Here is a 22,311-nt window from a genome sequence, read left to right on the forward strand (position 1 = left end):
AAAACTAACGATCACGGCGATACCTCACATTTGTGGTTTGAATACAGTTTTCATACGCAGGCACTACTCATGTATGTGTTCTCTTCTGCACGTGAGCTCAGCGGGACGGGGGACGTTTAAAAAATGTTTTTCTTCTTATTTTACCGTTTATTTTTACAGTTTAAAAAAAAAAAAAGTGTCACTTTTATTCCTATTGTAATAGAAAATCCCTTGTAATAGAAAAAAAAGCATGACAGGATCTCTTAAATACGAGATCTGGTGTCGGAGGGGGGGCCCTCTCCTGACACCAATATAAAAAAAAAAAAAAAAGGGTTCACAGCGAATCCACCGCAGAGACCACTATTATCAGAAAACGGGCCGCCGGACGAAAAAGGGGATACAGGGGTTATGGCAGCTAGCTGCTGCCATAGCGATATTCGTCTTCAAACGCATGACGTATATCGTGCGGTGGTCCGGAAGTGGTTACATTTTTTGTTAAATAAAAAAAAAAAAATACATGACTTTGTGCAGGTAAAAAAAAAAAAAAAAAAACATGCTTTTTTGTTAGAAGCAAGCAGAGTATTGCATCTGTGATCTACAGATAGCAGAGGCAGGCTCCTGCAGACTGTCAGTACAGCTGCCTGCCCATACCTCCATACAGGCAGACCGCTACTGAATTCCAGGAAGATCAAGGCACTCAAGTGCACTAACAAAGCGGCCGGGCAGTTCATTGAGCTGTCTGCTGCTGTCACAATGGAGAGCAGGTCAGGGTGTGGGCAGGTGCTTTAGTAACCTGAATTACAATAACCCGAATATGGGTGTAACATTATACTAAATGTGAACCTTAGCTATTAAGGATTTCAAAACTAAAAACACACTACACACTTGTTCCAAGGCAGTGCCATACTGAATAGGTTTATCTTCATTTACCTTTAACTGGTGCGCAGTACAAGTATGTAAAATGATCCCAGAGTGGGGTATAAGGCTACATTCTGCTCAACTTCCCAACAAGCATGACAACCTAAGAAGGTTAGTACGTAATTATGGGTAATTCTAAAAATCAATTAAAAGGATTAGCAGCAAGAGAGTCTTCTAATAACTAACAAATCCAAAACTGTCAATATTAAGACTCCTCAATGCCAAAGAACATGCTTCCTCATCAATAAGGAATATGCTTCCAGTGCAGCTTCGACATAAAGATAAAACAGACTTCTCCAATCCCAATACCAACCTGTGGTATGTTGACCAGTAAGCTTGTGTTTGCCACATTGGCCACCCGTATCAAGCCCTGCTGGATGATTCTTTGACCTTGCATCTGCACGCTAGGAACTGAAGCGCGGGGAGCTAGCAGTAGCGGAGGAGGGCCTGTGCTTGGATGTTGCCTGATGTTGTGCATCTGCTGAGGAGAGACAGAAATGGGCTGATGGTGGGAGGGAGGGAACAGAAGAGGCAATGGGAGAGGTGAATGAGAATAAAGATGATGAGCTGTGAAAAAGGAAATGTAGTAATTTCGGAAAGACAAACGTTACTACTGTTCTAACTACTCATTGTACAAATGCTAATGTGGTCATGTGCCATACCTAAAAAGTAGTAAACAAAAAAATTGCAGCTTACAAATCCTTAAATGTGGTGGCTGAATTTACACCAAAATATTATATTATACACATACACAAACACACACACACGTCCACTCCATTACCATTAGCAGTGTCTCCCCAAACTGTCAGTATGGCTCACATTAACAAACAGATTACAGATATTCCTGGAGACTCACAGACAATCGTATCTTTTTGGCAGTAAAGACGTTTATTGATGGAACTTAAAAATCATCATGGATAGACATTGCGGTAACCAAAAAATAAATCTAATAGATATGGCTGCATAAAAACTTTGCAAGCATTTTACAGGATAAACGGAGCAGATTCAAGGCTGTCTGGAACCCATTGATGCACTACATACAATCCCCTACTTGAGTACGGGGTTTGGCTCTAGGCCTGCCAATAGACACCTGATCAAACCTAACAGATCCCTATAATGTTTTGCTGTATACATCAGTAGTGCACTACAGTATTTTTCATGGAGTGTCTGCATCACATTGTCAAATATTTATAAACTTTTTGCAGTAAAGCAACAGTGATAGATAAAGAACGCCAAGTATTTGGACAAAACAAACAGAGCTCTAAGCTTAAAGCGGACCTTCAAACTTTTTTAAACTTTCCATCTATTAAGGCTCGGTTCACACAGGGGCGGCACGACTTGCAGCGCGACTCACAGACGCGACTTGCACACGACTTCGGCGGCAACTTGCAAAACGACTTCTGTATAGAAGTCAATGCAAGTCGCCTGAAGTCGCCCCAAAAATAGTACAGGAACCTTTTTTCTAGGTCGGAGCGACTCGAGTCGCTCCTATTAGAATGGTTCCATAGTACAGAACGGAGCGTGACTTGTCAGGCGGCTAAGTCGCCTGGACAAGTCGCTCCTGTGTGAACCGACACTAAATCTTCTCCCTTGGTCCAGGAAGTGAACAGGCAGCAGCTTCAGCTGCCCACAGTTAAAATGGATGCAGCCAGACTCAGTGGAGAGAGATTTCTGCAGCATATTTGGCAAGTACAGAATCACAGTATATATAAAATATGCCAAGTGGTTGGAGGGAAGCTTCAGAAAGGCAAAGATGTTTTTATTACAAGTTATGTGAACAGACTGCAGTTCCTCTTTAACTGATGAGACCTACTGTTGTAAACTAAATTATAAAACCATATTCTACATAACTGCCACTTTCAATGTTTTATTTTAAATATTTTTCCTAAAGGGCTAGTTCACACCACATGCATTCCAGTGCATTTTTTTATGCATCACAAAAATGCACTGGACTGCTCCAAAAACAGGCATGCAGAAAAGCATCTGGAACGCATCCAGACTGCGTTTCAATGGTGTGAACTGGTCCTAACAGTTTTATACTACAGTTTCAGTCCGTTGCGGTGTCCTTGGTTAACAAAAACAAAGGCGGTTACAAATAGGCTTACCTGCGCTCCTCTAACAAGAGGTGGCATAACTATCTGGTTTGATTGCTTGGCCGTCGTCTGTTGTCCACCTCGTACCAGAGGAGGTGGTATGACTGTGCCAGAGATGCGCGATGTCACCTGCAAGAGAAGACTAATTGAACTTACTTTGCTCCGTGGACAAGAACTCATTTCATACAATAAACAGAAGTTATGCAAAACTCAAATACATACTCCTATATAGGGATCACTGAATCAGATGTTTTTACCTTCTGTGGAGCAGTCTCCTTCTGGATCTGACTCTGACGGAGTTTTTTAAGTAGCACCAGTTTTGCTTCTTCCAACCGTAATTCTTCTTTTAGCTGCTTGATAATCCTCTCTCTTTCTTCAGGGCTGCTTTTCTGCAAAAGCTACAGAGAAACAGCAAAAGGTTTATGCAAGGTATGGCCTCATTTACACTGCTGCTGGTAATCGGACACTTAAGCGCAGTTGGACATTTTTTTCAACTTCTTCTAAACTCTCCTCTATGTTATATTATCAGTACATGTACACAGGGTGCCATTTACAGTAGTTTCTAGGCAGTTGAGTTTAGAAGCTTTCTTTGGAATGCAAAAAAAAAAAAAAAAAAAAAAAAATGGGCTCAGAAGCTGAGATTAAAAGGCATATCAAGCGCCAAGTGCTTCTAAAATGTGGCAATTTACGTTTAGCAGCGTTTTGTTTACAGGTGTTTTTCATTTTTGGCCATTTTTTTTTTAACTCTTCTAAAAACGCAAATGCGGCATATAAACGCAGCAAAACGGACGGTTTAAACGTGGGTTACTATCTGTCAAGTTAAAGTTCAGGAGAGGTTGTAAAAACATCCCTGTGTACACAAAGCCCAAGACGCACATCAGATATTTAAATTGGCTAAAACAAAAAATCTTAAACCAGGTTTATTTAGATAAAGATAAAAAAATAAAAAATACACATTCTAGGACCAAATGCTTATGGTCCATTCACACAAATGCGCAGCTTAAAAAAAGAGTAAACCCAACATTTCATGTCTCTTGCTGTATCATGTACTTGTATGAAAAGTATCCTGTTCTCTTTGTATTGTTTCCTTTGTCTGAAATCCCTGGTGTTCCTTACAGTCCCTCTGCTTTTGTATAAAAACTGACCACACTAAGCAGAACACACCATGGTCAGTTCTCTAGCTATACAGGGAACTCAGCCTGCTCCCCTCCACAGGCTTTTGGGAAGCTCAGTGTGCTGCGGCTTTTCCTCCCCTAGCTCTTATGCAGCTGAGAACAGAGGGAATGTGAAAAAAAAGTTAAAATGTATTTTTTTTTTTTATATCCATACACAAATGTTTTCCATTTTTAACGGAATGGGTTGTTTTACAAGGTGATCATGTACAATCATTTTAAAGCTCACCAAAACCGCAGTAAAAATATTCCCCATTAAATCCTATGGGATGCTTCACATCAGTGCACTGTGGGTGCGGTGACTTTTGAAAAAGTACAGCATGCTGCATCTTTGGCATCCTGCTTCAAAAGCGCACCTTTCACTGAAATCAATGGGAAACTAAGATGTAGAAAGAAACCAGGTGCACCAGCAAAAAAAAAAATATATATATATATATACACATATATACATACACATATATATATACACATACACACACACACACACATTATATATATATATATATATATATATATATATATATATATATATATATATATATATATATATATATATATATACATACATACATACACACACACACACACATACATACACATACATACACATACATATACACACACACACACACCTCTATAAAAATGGAGGAGCATTTTGCAAAATAAAAAGATGCTGCCTACTCACCAAAAAGGTTTCAGAATGTGGCTCCTTTGTTTTCGATAGACCATTCATCCGTGGACTGGAAGGTTCATTATCAGATAAAACAATAACATCATCGGGAGAAGGAACTCTCTTTTCCCTCTTCACCTCACTGAATGAAGAAAAACACAATGAACTTAAATACAAGCATTTAGTTAACCGGTTTTTGACGCATTTTTGTTGGTGATCTGCCCTGTAGAGCTTCCTGGAGAAGGGTTGGTAAAAGTAATACAGGTACTAAAAGCCTATTTTAGATCGTAATCATGTAAAACAAAAAAACGGAGGCCCTTGACACTGTTACATTTAAGTTTAGGGACACAGGATTATGAGGTTGCACACCTTTAATTAAAAACAAATGTTCTTCATGCGCTTGTCTGTATACACTGATGCACAAAATCTGCACTAGATTGTGTAGTTTTACTAAAAACCACTAGGTGTCAGCAAGACAGTGCAAAAGTAGAAACCAAAATCGAAACAAAAAGGGAAACGTTGCGAGTGTGCGTGTTGGGCAAGCTTTTTGTGGTCATCTGTCTACCCGTTGGAGAGACCGCCTCCAACTTCCTGTGTGGTCACCTGGGCAGGAATTGAAAAGGCGCTTCAAGCAAAAACAGGCTTATGAAGTCTGACTTTTTGATAGCCGTGCTGGAGGTTACAAATTCTTGTCAGGGTTTTTGTTGGGGGAGCGATGTTTACTTACTTCTGTAGCAATGACCACACAAGATGTGATGAGGCATCTGCCCATCAAAAATACAGGCAAACAAACATTACTTTTACACACAAGCCTAACAATAAAATGCATACAAATACATTTTGTACAAAGTCCACACAGAAACAAAAATGGTTTTTCTATTTATAGCACCGATGTATCCTCCCCTCATGTTCGTTGATCTGCGGCTCTCTGGGAGTACTCACAAGGGAATGCATAAGCTTCAAAACATGAGAACAATAGGAAGTGCACAACTAGCACAGTAACTCACTTTATTCAATTTAAAAGTGAAAGAAAGTGCACAAACATTAACCGGAACAGGTGTGCACCTTTAACCACTTGTAAACTGCAACGTATATATACACATATTGTGTTCTGCAAGTGGTTTACAGGGATCGTGACTGAAGATGTCAGCCATAACCTCAGTATCTTTTTTCAGCCAGGGGATAAAAACACATGCACTCCTTTTTCTGGAGTCTGCTCAATTATGGAGCTCACAGAGCATTGTCGTGTATGTAGGATTCCTGGCTACTGCCCGATTAAGCTTCCTGGGATGCCATGATGATTCGCATTTCGGCAATGCGTACCCCTTCTCAAGGAAACTTGAGAAAGTGAGTCATGCGCCCAAAAACGTGCATTTTTGGTAAAGGTGAACTATGCCTTTATGATTGTCTGACCCTACAGGTATTATCCAACCAGAGACTTAATATTGTCATTATCTCAGGTAACCTTTAGGCCTGGCAAAGAGGGATCTGCCCCTGAAACATGTTGCCATGGTAACCTCACTGTTCTTGGAGGAGCGTCCAGCACTTTCATACCCATCAGGAGTCACTGCAGCTTTCCTCTACATGGTGTTTTTAACTGACAGGCACAAGAGTGCTCCCATCTACTAACCAGCCAGAAGACTATTTTGCTTACCTGATGGAGGAAATCTTCCACTACTATAGTGACACTGGTGTCAACTCCAGACTGCATCCCGATGTACAGTACTATGCAAACGTTTTAGGCAGGTGTCTAGAAATTGTTAGCCAAAAATGCTTCCAGAAATGGTTTATTTTTATCAATGAACAAAATGGAAAGTAAATGAACATAAGAGATATTCTAATACGATCAATGTTTGGTGTGACCACCCTTTGCTTTCAAAACTATTTATTCTAGGTACACTTGCACAGTCTTTGAAGGAACTCGGCAAGTAGGTTGCCCCAACATCTTGGAAAACCAACCACAAATCTCTGGATGCAAGATCCCTCAAAGCCTTCACGTAATCCCAGACAGACTCCAGGATGTTGACATCAGGGCTCTGTGGGGGCCAAACCATCACTTCCAGGACTCCTTGCTATTTTTTCCATGCTTAAGATAGTTCTTAAAGACCATGGAGTATGAATTACTAAAACTGGACAGTAAAATCTGGTTCAGCTGTGCATGGTAGCCAATGAGCTTCTAAATTCAGCTTTGACAAAAACCTGTTAGCGGATTCGTTTCTGTGCAGAGCTGCACCAGATATTGCACTCTACAGTTTTAGTAAATCAACCCCATTGTCTGTATGTTTGGGGTTGTTGCCGATGCAGAATAAATTTGGGGCCCATCGCACGCCTCCCTGATAATATTGCATGATGAATAAGGATCTGCCTGTATTTTTCAGCATTGAGGACACCATTAATTCTGGTCAATTCTTCAACTCCATTTATAGAAATGCATCCCCAAACATGCAAGGAACAGCCACCATGCTTTATTGTTACCTGCAGACACTCATTGCACCACTCTCCAGCCTCTCTGCAAACAAACTGCATCCAGCTATGGCTACATTTTTATAATTTTGACTTCTCAATCCAGAGCACCTGCAGCCATTTTTCTGCACGCCAGGTCGCGTTTTCCTGCATAGTTGAGTCCCTTAGCATTGTTTCCACTTTTTATAGGGGGGCTTTTTTGCCACAAGTCTTCCATGAAGTCCACTTCTGGCCTGACTCCTTTGCACCGACTTCTTTGGATAGTAGATGGGTGAACCCAGTACCCATTAGTTTATGCCTGTTCTGATGGCACTCCTGGACATCTTCTGACGTCGACGGGAAATATGATGCATCTTTCCTCTGCTGAATTATTTCTTGGCCAACCACTGTGTCTATGGTCCTCAATGTTTCCTTGTGCCTCTTCAAAAGAGCTTGAACAGCACATCTTGAAACCCCAGTCTGCTTTGAAATCTTTGCCTTGAAGAGACCTTGCTGATGCAGTATAACCAACCTTGTGTCTTGTTGCTGTGCTCAGACTTGCTATGGTTAATCATACATCTGACTCCAATTCAACAAAATCCCTGACAGTGTGAAAGTGCAAGAATTGAAGCCAAAAGCATGGTAAACACCAAATATTAATTGGATTTAGTTTTTTCTAATCCAATCAATATTTGCTCACACTGCATTTTGTAAATTGAATATACATTTTTTATTTTTTTATTCTTACTTTACAGTATATCTTCACACCTGCCTAAAACTTTTGCACAGTACTGTATGTGGGATATTAAAAGTGATTGCAAAGTCTTTTTTTCCTATAAACACAACATTATACTTACCTCCTCTGTGCTCAGAGCAGCCTGGATCCTCTTCTCAGGTGCCTCTCCTGTACTCCTGGCCCTCCTGTTGAGCGCCCCCACAGCAAGCAGCTTGCTTTGGGGGCACCTGAGCCGAGTCACAGCTCCGTGTGTCCATACTGGGACAGAGCCGCAGCCCGGCCCTCTCTCTCTTTCTCGATTAGCAAGCCGACTGACTGCCTCAGCCAAATCGGGAGGGAGAGTCCCGGACGGCCGAGACACTCATGGACTTCACTGGACAGAGATGGGGTTCAGGAAAGTATTAGGAGGGATCTTAATGCATTAAGAAAAACCCTTCTGACTTTACAACCCCCTTAAAAGGCGCACATCTGATCTGGATAATGTGATTGCATTCGATTTATCTGTTTAATAAAGTATTTTAGTGTGCTTTGCTCTCTTGTAAAAATCCATTTAAAAATAGCAAAGCCCTGTTGCCAATTTCAATAAATCCCTATGAAGTGCCCCATTACTGGAGAAAAAGCATGGAAGGGAGCACGCCTCCATCTGACATGGCAAGTAGTATTGACATTTGCATACAAAATTGTTTTTGATTTCAGGTCTCCTCAAGTGCTAGTAAAGGCTTCTTAGTGCACGCCAATTTACTGGTATAGTCCAATCAGTTGGTTGTAATGTGCATGTCCCCTGTAAAACCTTAACATTTTACCACCCTTCCTAAAGTAAAATAAAAAAAAAAAAAAAATGGATGCAGTTCTCCACAGAAGGCCAGTTCACACCACAATTGAGTTCTGGAGTTCTGGAAGTGTTTTTTGCATGCCTGTTTTTTGAGGCGTTCCAGTGACGTTTTTCCCTGTTTTTTCCCCTTCATTTGAATTGAGATTGTGTGTGACCGAAGTGTTTTGCTGCGTTCCATACAGAAAAAAAAATAAAGAAAAAGGACACATGCTCTACTTTTTTTTGACTGCACTGGTGTGACCTAGGACTATTGGAATCCATGTTAAACATTGTCCATCCATTTCTTGATGCAGAATAAAAATGCACTGGACTGCATCTGGTGTGAACCAGCACTAAGAATCATGTGTAAAAAAAAAAAAAAAAAAAAAAACTTAGGAGTACGAGGAAAACTAAACATGATGTACAGCATTTTTACATGGAGTCACCTGCCAGAGAATCCAGTTCTACTGCAGTGAAGAGATCATTTAATTATTAGCACCTTGCTTAGGGACCATAGTAAAACAGCTCTTCAGTCTGACATGAGAAATGAAGAGGCTGTTCAAATATCTCAGGTAACATGACTTTAATCCTGCATGCTGGCATTGATATAACCTTGTTCTATGCGCCAGCTGGCAAGCATTATTTGGAATGTGCAAAAAATAAATACTATTCTCTTATACCACTCGTATTTTCTGATGATACAGACACCAAGCCTTATTATTTGTAAACAAAAATCCAAAGCGCCTGACAGCACAGGCACGGCTTTGGAAGTGGACAACCACATTCTGAAGCAGTCAGTGTTGAAGGGGGAATACGGTGGAGCCATTGTGTTCTGACAGCGGGAGGTTTCCCAGCCGTCAGAATACAATGACCACTGCTGGCGGCTATAGAGGGGAACACACAACATGCTGGTTGTATTGAACAACTTCAGTACAACCAGCCGCAACGAATGTGCAAAATTGTAAAGCGTGACATGTTTGGTATCAATTTACTTGGCGTAACATCTTTAATATTTTACCAAACAATTGGGTTAACTATGGCGGTTTTATTTCCATTACAATTCATTAACCACTTCAGCCCCGGACCAATTGTCAGCCTAAGGACCAGAGGTCTTTTTACAATTTCGCACTGCACTGCTTTAACTGGTAATTGCGTGGTCATGCAATGTTGTACCCAAATGAAATTTGCGTCCTTTTCTTCCCACAAATAGAGCTTTTGATGGTATTCGATTGCCTCTGCGATATTTCTTTTTTACGATATAAAAGGAAAAAGACTGAAAAAAATAAAAAATAAAAGATATTTTCTACTTTTTGTAGTAAGAAAAATCGAATGAACTAAATTTTAGTCATACATTTAGTCCAAAATGTATTCAGCCACATGTCTTTAGTAAAAAAAAAAAATGTCAATAAGTGTATATTTATTGGTTTGCGCAAAAGTTATAACGTCTACAAACTAGAGTACATTTTCTGGAATTTACATAGCTTTTAATTTATGACTGCCTATCTCATTTCTTGAGATGCTAAAATGGCAGGGCAGTACAAACCCCCCCCCCCCCCCAATGACCCCATTTTGGAAAGTAGACACCCCAAGGAAATTGCTGAGGGGCATGTTGAGCCCATTGAATATTTTTTTTTTGTCCCAAGTGATTGAATAATGACACAAAAAGAAAAAAGTTTACAAAAAAGTTGTCACTAAACGATATATTGCTCACACATGCCATAGTTATATGTGGAATTGCACCCCAAAATATATTCTGCTGCTTCTCCCAAATACGGGGATACCACATATGTGGGACTTTTGGGGAGTCTATCCGCGTACGGCACCCCGAAAACCAATCACTGCCTTCAGGATTTCTAAGGGTGCAAATTTTTGATTTCACTCCTCACTACCTATCACAGTTTCGAAGGCCATAAAATGCCAAAATAGCACAAAACCCCCCCCAAATGACCCCATTTTGGAAAGTAGACACCCCAAGCTATTTACTGAGAGGCATGTTGAGTCCATGAAATATTTAATATTTTGCCACAAGTTGCAGGAATATAAAAAAAAATTTTTTTTTTTTTGCACAAAGTTGTCACTAAATGATATATTGCTCACACATGCTATGGGCATAAGTCAAATTACACCCCAAAATACATTCTGCTGCTTCTCCCGAGTACGGGGATACCACACGTGGGGGACTTTTTGGAAGACTAGCCACGTACGGGACCCCGAAATCCAAGCACTGCCTTCAGGATTTAAACATAAAACGCTACCCACAAAATCTGTTAGCGATCGCAGGGATCAGGCCCGACTCTGCGAACGCTGCAGTTCTAGTGCCTTGCGAAAGTATTCGGCCCCCTTGAACTTTTCAACCTTTTGCCATATTTCAGGCTTCAAACATAAAGATATAAAATGTTAATTTTTTGTGAAGAATCACCAACAAGTGGGACACAATTGTGAAGTGGAACGAAATCTATTGGACATTTTAAACTTTTTAAGCAAATAAAAAACTGAAAAGTGGTGCGTGCAAAATTATTCAGCCCCTTTACTTTCAGTGCAGCAAACTCACTCCAGAAGTTGTCCTGAATGACTGATGGTGATAAATAGAATCCACCTGTGTGTAATCAAGTCTCTGTATAAATGCACCTGCTCTGTGACAGTCTCAGGATTCTGTTGAAAGCGCAGAGAGCATCATGAAGACCAAGGAACACACCAGGCAGGTCCGTAATACTGTTGTGGAGAAGTTTAAAGCCGGATTTGGATACAAAAAGATTTCCCAAGCTTTAAACATCCTAAGGAGCACTGTGCAAGCGATCATTTTGAAATGGGAGTATCAGACCACTGCAAATCTACCAAGACCTGGCCGTCCCTCTAAACTTTCAGCTAAGACAAGGAGAAGACTGATCAGAGATGCAGCCAAGAGACCCATGATCACTCTAAGTGAACTGCAGAGAACTACAGCTGAGGTGGGAGAGTCTGTCCATAGGACAACAATCAGTCGTACACTGCACAAATCTGGCCTTTATGGAAGAGTGGCAAGAAGAAAGCCATTTCTCAAAGATATCCATAAAAAGTCTCGCCTAAAAAGTTTGCCACAAGCCACCTGGGAGACACACCAAACATGTGGAAGAAGGTGCTCTGGTCAGATCAAACCAAAATCCAACTTTTTGCCCACAATGCAAAACGATATGTTTGGCATAAAAGCAACACAGCTCATCACCCTCAACACACCATCCCCACTGTCAAACATGGTGGTGGCAGCATCATGGTTTGGGCCTGCTTTTCTTCAGCAGGGACAGGGAAGATGGTTAAAATTGAGGGGAAGATGGATGCAGCCAAATACAGGACCATTCTGGATGAAAACCCGTTGGAGTCTGCAAAAGACCTGAAACTGGGACGGAGATTTATATTCCAACAAGACAATGATCCCAAACATACAGCAAAATCTACAAAGGAATGGTTCACAAATAAACGTATCCAGGTGTTAGAATGGCCAAGTCAAAGTCCAGACCTGAATCCAATCGAGAATCTGTGGAAAGAGCTGAAAACTGCTGTTCACAAACACTCTCCATCCAACCTCACTGAGCTCGAGCTGTTTTGCAAGGAAGAATGGGCAAGAATTTCAGTCTCTCGATGTGCAAAACTGATAGAGACATACCCCAAGCGACTTGCAGCTGTAATCGCAGCAAAAAGGTGGCTCTACAAAGTATTAACGCAAGGGGGGCGAATAATTTTGCACGCTCCACTTTTCATTTTTTTATTAGTTAAAAAAGTTTCAAAAATCCAATAGATTTCGTTCCACTTCACAATTGTGTCCCACTTGTTGGCGATTCTTCACAAAAAATTAAAATTTTATATCTTTATGTTTGAAGCCTGAAATGTGGCTAAAGGTTGAAAAGTTCAAGGGGGCCGAATACTTTCGCAAGGCACTGTATGTGTTTAGGGTTTTGTAAGCGACAGTGATCGATCGATCCTGCACTTGGGTGGGCTGGGCGGAGGGGCAAAACGCAGGCGCTAGCAGGTATCTGGGCTGATCCCGCTAACAATGCATTTTTTTGAAACCCTAAACTGCTGTTCAGATACTATACCACTACGGGAGGTGTATGCTTTGCGCATGGGTGTTAGTTGTACTGGCACTAACCTAGCGCTGCCTGGGGCGACGCAGACCCTGACCCTAAAACCTAATTGATATCATCCGCCGGGTGATCAGGGGGTTAAAACTTTATTGGCTAATAAATGGTGGGTGCCCTGATGAAAGGGTTAACTAGGGGCAATCAGGGGGTTAAAACCATTATTTGCTAGTATATGGGGGTACCTAGTGCAATAAAAACCTGGCGGTGAACCTAAAAAAAATAACTAGCTACCTAGCGGCACCAGTGACACTAATGCAGCGATCAGAAACGCTTAGTGACACTGGCAAAAGGGAGTGAAAGGGTTAACTCTAGGGGCAATCGGGGGTTAAACCTTTATGGGGGGGGTAGGGGGCTACCCTGGACCTAACACTAACTGCCCTGACAGTTTTTACTGTCACAACTGACACTAAATGCAGTGATCAGTAAATAAATGATCACTGCAATCAGTGACACTGACTGGGAGGGTGGGGGGCGGGGATTTGTGTGCCTTTGTGTACCTACATGTCAGTGTGTTCTTTATGCACTTAAGGTGTTTTTTCATTGTTATAATCATTTAAGGTCAATGCCTATTTATTTTGTTATTACTTTCTGACATTTTTTACTGTAGGGTTGGCGCAGTTTTTTGTTTCTGTATATTTGTTTGGTGTTGTATCACATCTATTGCTGCTGCCTGTTTCACATTTAGTATATTTGTCTTCGTGTTTTTTTCCTAGCGCGGAATAATTTTTTCCATTTGCACATGTCAGTGTAGTGTTGGTGCACTTACTTTCTCTGTTCTCCTCGCAGTCCGGTCAAAAAGACCGCCCCGAGGAGAATGACATCACTTCCTCCCTGCCTGTGTTTACACTACACAGGCGGGGGAAGCTTCTCATTCGCCAGGAGCGATCAAGAGGGGATGGCCAGAAACCAAAAGCCATCCCCTCATCCCGGATCGCTCCTGAAGCGAAACGGACCACCGCAGCCAGCGGTGGGGGTCCGATTGGACCCCCCCACCCGCTGGAAGGTGCCATTCTGCCGACGTACATTGCCATGCGGCGGTCCTTAAATGGTTAAAGTATATTTTTCCAAATAAAAAATGGCCTTTCAAAAAACAAAAACAAAAAAAAAACAAAAAATTGCTGCATAAATAGTATGACAAAAATTCTCTGGGGTCTTTGCAAAAAAAAAAAAAACACTTTTATAATGTTTGGGGGTTCTAAATGCTTCATTTTTTATTTTATTTTTTAAAATCATTTCATGCTTTTTTTGGATAAAAAAAAAAAAAAAAAAACAAACACACACACACGATCATCATATATCCCACACACAACCCTGGCACGTGATGAGATGGTGGGGAGAGGAAAAGAAAAAAAAAAAAAAAAAAAGGTTCCTTCCCCTTTCCTTAGCGCACACACTCTCCACCCTCCCCACTCTCCCATCTAATTATACATCCAAAATGTCAGATCATCTTCTCCATAGCTTATCAAAATTCCCTGGGCAATCCCTGTGGAAAAAAAATATATTTTTCCTTAAATAAGGTTTCCCTTATTTGTAGCTTCCATTCTGCGACTGTAGTTGGATATGATGTCCACTTTTGTCCTTTAAGTTTACGAGCTTGAAATAGGCTCCTGGTTATTGATGACCTATATTCCCCAGTCATCCAGGAGGCCCAAAAAGGCTTCCTCCCGGTTCTGGAGACAGCCCGGTCCCAAAAACGCTATTGATTATTAATACCACTTCATATCAGTAGCGATGGAGTTTAGGACATTTCTATAGCATATAAATTAAATTAGCCGGACTCCCTTTACATCTGGGACATCAGGCCGTTTCTCTAAGTTTACATTTAAATAATTTCTCTGGTGCATAGTAAGCCCTGTGTAATATAAATAATTGTGTTGGAGATAGGGGTGCATTACGAGCAATGCTGATTCTCAATGCTCATCTGAAATTGGCCCTATATCGCAAGACCAGGCTGACCTTGCTGGTATGTCCACCGCTACGTTAATTTTAAAATACAATATATCACATTTGTGAAATCGGATCCTTTTCTGTCTTTTCCAGCAAGGCTATCAACTCTGAATTATTAAATTTCAATTCAGTCAACCATGTGCTTGTAATGAATGCCTAAGCTGTAAAAATTTAAAGAATCTGATTTGGAACATAGTAGGTAAGGTTGGGGAAAAAAAAAAAAAAAAACCACAAAAACACAAGTCCAACCTATGTATGTGATTATATTAATTTCTTCAGTAAAAGGTTTTTATCACATCATTCTGGAATAGCTGTATCATATACCTTAGTCCCTTAAAGAGGAAGTAAACCCTAATGGGTTTACTTCCTCTCATTCCCTGCAAAGGTAAAGCATAATGGACTACTATGCATCGCATAGTAGTCCATTATGTGTCACTTACCCGACACAGGAGCCAGCGAAGTCACCGCGGTCCCCTGTAGTCCGGCACATCCATCTTCTCATGGGTCTCGCTGCTCCGCCGCTGTCATTCCGCGAAGCCACGATGACGTCACTCCCGCGAATGCACACGGGAGCTGCCACTCGCAGCATATCGCCGTTGACCCCGGCGCGCTCAGTGCGCCGCTGTCTACGCCGCATGCGCCGTAGACAGCGGTGCCTGTCTTTCTTGGACCTACAGGTAAGCCTTAATCTAGGCTTACCTGTAGGTCAAAGTTGGTTGTAAGGGTTTACAACCACTTTAAATCTCCATATTTCAAACCCCTTTGAATTTTATCAGTTCCTCATAACTATTATATACTATTATAACTATAACTTATTATATTCCATATGCGGGTGTTTACCATTATAGTCTTATTTCTGGAATTTTTTTAATTTCCTACCCAACATACCTTGCCAAATTTACCTGTAACAAATCCTTTATTAAACAATTGATTTCTCGTCTCCAATAGGGAAATCAATGGGTAATCAGGATGTACTGATAATAGCAGACTCTGTATAGAATCACAGGGTCTGATATTACTGACCATCCTAAAAAAATGTGCATTTGTGAAGCTAATAAGTAGCCTTTCTGGGTGGGGAATCGACAATCCACCAGCTTATTCAACAAGGTTGTTAACTTTATACGTGGTTCTTTTTTCTTCCAAATAAGTTCTCTAAAGAGATTCTATTTTTCTAAACCAGAATACTGGTGTCCATACGGGTGAAATAAACACAATGTAATTGTGGGGTCCAAATAATTTTAACAAGATTTGCTCTACCCATCACACTGTCGACATTTATCCTTAAAATTTCACCAATAAAAGGTTCATTTTAATATAATCTTTTACATGCCGAGAGCTCTCTATACCCAAAATATCTCACTGAATGCTTGAGTTGGGCAGCGTGGTTCAATAAAGGGACTTTTAATTTATCTAATGGTAATAGTTCTGAATTATCCCAATTAATCTGAAAGCCCAAAAGCCGCCCAAAAGATGGAGATGAGGCTCATAATTTCCGCTAAAGACTTGGAGGTATCCCCCAGGAAAATAGGAGTCATCTGCATAGAGGGATACTTCATCCTCTCGTCCTGCTCTTCAGAACCCGACTATTTCCACTGACTGACTAATAGTAAGGGCAAGAGGTTCCACTGCTATTCCAAACGGTAGTGCAGACAAGGGACAACCCTGCCTTGTCCCTCTAGACCAGGGCTCGACAAGACCCAAGCGCCAGGTCGCCTATGCGACCAGAAATCGCAACCTGGCGCCTAAGCTGCCACCAGCCCACTCACTATTGATGTCCCAGACATGAATGAATGACTGACTTGTATAGCGCTACCTATGCGAACTGAATCCTCAGGGCGCTTTGCCACCGGTGTCCATCTGCAGCTTTTTATACGGTCCTTTAACCTGTAGGGTCCCGACACACTTACAACACATACACATATTACGGGCAATTTTTTTTAGACAGGGTCTAATTAACCTACCAGCATGTCTTTGGAGTGTGGGAGGAAACCGGAGTACCCGGAAGAAACCCAACCCTTTCAAAAACCAGGGCCAATATCTTAACATCCGAGGTGAGGAGGGAAATAGGGCGATAAGACTCTGGCAGCACTGGGTCCTTACCCAGTTTTGGAATTACTATAATGATCGTTTTCTGCATTGACTCTGGGAGTCTGTTTCTCAAAAGTGTAATTTAGTACTTCTAATAATTCTGGCACAAAAATCTTACCAAATTTTTTTATAGCTTTCCGTCGGTAGTCCATCCAGCCCAGGTGCTGTATCATTATGAGTTTGTGCAACTACTGCTTCTTTGAACTCTTCCTGGGATATGGGGCTATTAAGAAACTTTCTTCTAGTTTAAGTTTGGGGAGAACAAATTTGTCCAAAAATTGTTTTACTTGGTTCACCGACTTCACCATCCTTGACTCATAAAAGTAAGGTGTAGAAAGCAACAAAAATATTCTGGATACCACCTGTATCATACCTTCCTGCATCTTCTTCAGCCCCTCCCTTGACGCGGAGCTATCGCAACTAACATACATGCCCCAACTGTTTCCCCATCACATGGTGTTTTTGCTTTTGAAAAAAAATCTATTTTCTGCTTTAGGTAAAAATAACATCTTATACATTTGTTGAGCTTCCTGCCAAGCTATGCACTTTTCTTCTATGGGGTGCATGATATAGTCCTGCTCGGTTTGAATTACCCTTTGCATGACCTCCTCCTGACTTCTAGAACTCTTAATTTTTGATATTTCTTTAATCTTTGCCCCACGCATATATGCCTTCATAATATACCACACTACTAATGATGTTGATTTTTCTTTTTTAAATCTACCATCTCTTGTTCTATCCTGTCCTCCTCTCATTAATAACAGCCACTGTGGATTGATTTTCCAGGGTGAAGATAACTGTCCCTCAGTCTGTATGGTCAGTATGAGTGGGGGATGATCGGTGAGCCCCCTGGGAATTGACTAGACATGAAAAACTTTTCATTTCCCAAAGCCAGGTCTATTCTTGACAGAGATCCATATGTACTCAAACACAACCATATTGAACAGGAAATCAAAATGTTAACACCTCAAGAATAAGTAGAATATACTGTAGAAGTTTGATACGTGAATCTTGATCTTTCAAAAAGCATTGTATCCTCTCATTCAAGGTAGGTCTCTTTCAAAAAGATTGCTGGTTCATAAAACTCAATTGTGAAAAAAAAATATATGAGGTAAATACTGCGCTAAAGTTTCAAAGAGCGATAGATATATCCATACCTTTGTGTTTTCTTATTTGTCACTCAGGATCTAAGCGCAACATATAAAACTCAATTGCTTCAAAAAATTGCCAGTCTTTCCCCTACCGCCCAACCCCCACACATTCCATGACAACACTTTAAATTTTCCTACTCCTTTCGTATCACCAACTGATATTCCACCAATTCTTTTTTTAGCAAAATGTGGGAGAAAAGTGCCAGAATTGGACAAGTTATGCATAGTAAGATTAGGGCAACATTTTTCTCTGGATTGGCGAATCGGGCATAGTTACAAAAATTATATATATATATATATATATATATATATATATATATATATATATATATATATATATATACACACACACACACACACACACACACACACACATATTATATATATATATATATATATATATATACACATACATACATACATACATACATACATACACATACATATATACACATACATATATACACACACACATTTTTTTAGCTTTTTTACTCTTCCCATGTGCAAGCACCAAGTTTTTTTAGGTAAATGCAGTGTTTAAACTTTGATATTATATATAATAAAAAAAAAAAATTAACTGCGCTGATCATAAAGTGCTCATACAATATTACCACTAAAGGTTTTTGGGTATTTGTCGACATCACTTCCTGTCCTAACCTGCACCAGATCGAGGCTTGGAACGCACGCCAATCCCGGGATACGAATCGGCAGAACTAAACCAAAAAAAACCACACTGCTGGAATGACTCCGTGACGGTCTAAAGGCACCCGAATTGTGAGTGCACATTTTTACAATTGTGGATGTTTACCTTGTTTAAATAAATTTTATAAAAAGTATATTGCGCTGTGATGGCCATTTACAATCTAACTAGTGGCAATCTAGCTGGAGATACGCCAGGATAGTGGAGTGGTTATACCGATATGAACCAAAGGAAACTTTTTTCTAGGCTCTGGTGAGTGACCATTTCAGAAGGTGGTGGTGATGCACAAAGTGGTGAGAAGGCTTCTAAAACAACACAGATGTGATTTTGAGCACATTACGCACATGGGATTTAAATGATAGAAGTGGACTTTGGGAAGTATTGTTAGAAACCTGTGTCCTGCAGTTTTGACAATTTAATAATTTGCACTACAACTTTGAGTTATATAGTTTTGATGTTTGTGCACACTTCAACAATACCGCTTTAGTGGTAATATTGTATAAGCACTTTATGATCAGCACAATTACATTTTTTATACAATATCAATTTCCCTCTAACCAATGGTAGAGAATCTCTAACTGCAGCAGATTTTATTCTAATTTTAAACATAATTTTTGCGCAAGGTGACATTTTTCACTTTATAGTGTTTAAACTTTGCCTGCTAAAATAACTTGTACAGTACACGCTTCAAATAATTACTTGTAAAATGTGTATACATTATAGAAACAGACCCCAAACCCCTAAAAGATTGTTTTCAAAGCTTACAAGGTATACAGCTAAACACAAACCTTAATTGAATAGAACTGAAAATAGCTTCCAGAACAGGTTAACAGGTCACAGCAGACTACATAAACTGGTACCAGAATTCCAATAATACCTTTTTGAGGTGCTCATATCCATTGGTTCATCTCCCGTCGGTACCTCCACTTTTATAGTTGCTTTCACCTCCCCACTTTTTAGCAGTCCAGGAACTTTGCCAGACTCTGTCTTTATCATAAGATCCCCATCCATAAGTCCTTTCTCCAATTTGATTTTCTTATTGTCAGTGTCATTTTGTGTCACCTCTCGTTCCAAAGCCCTTTTCTGACTACGTGTCCGGCATGTTTCATCTGCCATAATGGTGGCCTGCAAATAAATACCATACATATGAATTAATACAATACAGACACTCAAATTATGTACAAGATCATTTTTGGCAAACATTCATAGGTTGCTGGTTTCTGACCTAGGCCACAATATCATATCCCAGGAGAATTAGTGGGATTTTATTTTCATCTGAAAAAGGGGGTCTCTCAGGCAAGCATGCCCTCTTGTCAGCATGCATGAACTAAAGGCAGATGGATGACAGCAAGTAAATGCTACATTAATCATCTGCCCTTACTCAAGAAAGCCATGGCTTGAATTGCTAGGGTAGGGTTTTCTCAACAAAAAGCATTGAGACATGGATGGATCGCAGGGCAAATTTGATTTAAATCAAGTCAATGTAAATCACAATTTAAATCACTAGTAAAAAGGCTTGATTAAAAAAAATTAAAATAAAAAAAAAAAAGTTTTTTTTAAGAGCAACGTTATCTCTATCCCACTGTTGACTCACCGACAGTCCCATTCACTTTAATGGGACGGCTGGCAATGCAGCACTGACAGAAAAAGGTGAGGGACGTGGCGGCAGCAGGCGAGTGGATGCCCGCTAACAGGCGCTGCCATGATGGATCTGAAATGACATGTGCTCTTTAAATTTAAGGACTTATTCTTGCTGGTAGTTAGAATCCTTAATATTTGCAAACAAAATGAAAGTTTCCCCATTTAGAATATTAAGCTGTTCATAAAACCGATACCAGAACCGATTCAATCATACATTTTGTAGCATACTTCGATTTGCAAAACAATGGGATAAAGGAATATTCCTGAACTTTGTTTTATCTCATGGTTACTGTAAAAATTGTGTGAATGCATCAATGCAGTGCATGTTCTCAGCTTGCAGAGCTTGGATTCATTGAGTTTACCCAAAAAGGAAATATTGCAGATTATACAGCCTCATGCTACATAACCAAGCTCCATTTCATGTTGAATAAACTAAAATTATTAAAAATAAGAAGTCCAGCCTGAGCTCCTTTGGCTGGGCTTCCCCTATGGGTCACAGGAGTGCAATTAGTTTTGCACTCCTGTGACCCGCTTTCAGCAGAGAGCGGACTCAATTGCTCTCTGCTAATGTCACAGAAATCAGTGCCGGCACCGCGTCATCACAACAAAGTATGGATCCGCAAGGTGCCTGGACTGATGCACTTAGGCTCTCAGTGAGGCACTGAGATCCCGAGATGGCCACTCCCCGGCCACTCCACAGCTCAGCACTCCAGTGAGTGCTGGGGGGGGGGCAGAGCGGAGAGCTACTGACCAACAGGCAGCAGCTCTCTGGCTGGGTTCTCACAGCTCCCCAAGCATCAGCGGTGTTCAATCACTCCGTTCTCAGTGCAGACAGAGGCGCCGGGGGACAGATGCAGCATCGGTCCCATGCTGCATCCACCTAGGAAAGTATGGGGGGGGGGGGGGGGGGAAACGACGACAAACACACCATACTTCTCTTTTAAATGCATCTTAAATCAAAAACTCTTTATATTTTTTTTTAACTCCAAAAGCATTTAAATAATCAGATTTCACATTTTTATCCACAATAGATTGATGTGTGCTTTGAAACAAAAACAAAAACAAAAAAAAAAAAAAAAAAGGGGGGGGGGGGGGGGGGTCGGGGGATTAGATTCAAAATAAATTTGCAGAATTGCAGTACCATAATTATGGCCATACACGCGTCGATAACTGAATGAACGGTTTCTTTTCCAATAGGAATATTTGAGTTAGAGTCGGCAACACATTCAGTCAACATCAGACCCACAAGCAGGCAAATGGATTGTGATCAATAGTTGGGAGACAATTGTAAATTAATGATCACATCTCTAGTTTCTCCATGCAATCTCAAAATTTGATTGAAATATGATCAAATCCACAAAAAGCATCGCAGTGCTGCTGATTGATGCAAAAGGATTAACATTCTTTTACCCTTTCTGATTGACTCCGTTTAATCAAATTAAACCAAAATCGAGCCCTAATCGATCAGAAGGGAAAGGATTACTCCATTGTTTGCTGATTGTTGAAAGGCTGAATTGCACAATGATTAGTTAATAAAGTCAAAGTGTGTATTGCAGGGATTTTAAAAAAAAGGTACATGCACTGCTAATTTAGTAATTTAGTTTTTTTTACATATCCCCTTCATATCATCACATTCACCTTCTTGACCAAAGTTTGTCACGGACCGATACAGACATCTAATTTACAGAACCAACCGTTCTTCCCAGATCTGGGTTACATGCCACATTCCAGACCAGATTTATATTGCAGTTTAGAAAAGGGGATAACAGACCCCAGGTGGTATTATGTTGTGACATCAAGTCCCCACGTGACCTCTCGTTTTCCCAGGATGCTGCTGGAGACACAAAA

At 40.5% G+C, this 22,311-nt stretch overlaps 1 protein-coding gene across 11 annotated transcripts in view; it reads right to left on the reverse strand.

Annotated features, from left to right (window-relative positions):
- The window catches only part of GATAD2A (GATA zinc finger domain containing 2A), a 150,856-nt gene that overhangs the window by 14,544 nt on the left and 114,001 nt on the right, over window positions 1-22,311 (reverse strand). For 7 of the 11 annotated variants that reach the window (XM_077475443.1, XM_077475435.1, XM_077475444.1 and 4 more), the window contains 5 exons: window positions 19,700-19,947; window positions 4,848-4,974; window positions 3,248-3,388; window positions 3,003-3,119; window positions 1,211-1,399 (listed from right to left, as the gene is read on the reverse strand). In XM_077475443.1, coding sequence (XP_077331569.1) covers window positions 1,211-1,399; window positions 3,003-3,119; window positions 3,248-3,388; window positions 4,848-4,974; window positions 19,700-19,938 — 813 coding nt within the window. In that variant the 5' untranslated portion in view covers window positions 19,939-19,947. The remainder of the gene's footprint in view (window positions 1-1,210; window positions 1,400-3,002; window positions 3,120-3,247; window positions 3,389-4,847; window positions 4,975-19,699; window positions 19,948-22,311) is intronic. The other 4 variants (XM_077475440.1, XM_077475437.1, XM_077475439.1 and 1 more) reach the window with 2 other exon arrangements.

Source organism: Lithobates pipiens, unplaced genomic scaffold, assembly GCF_037356315.1.
Source record: "Lithobates pipiens isolate NorthernLeopardFrog02 unplaced genomic scaffold, aLitPip1_a1.2 Scaffold_13, whole genome shotgun sequence".
NCBI classification, from domain to species: Eukaryota; Metazoa; Chordata; class Amphibia; order Anura; family Ranidae; genus Lithobates; species Lithobates pipiens.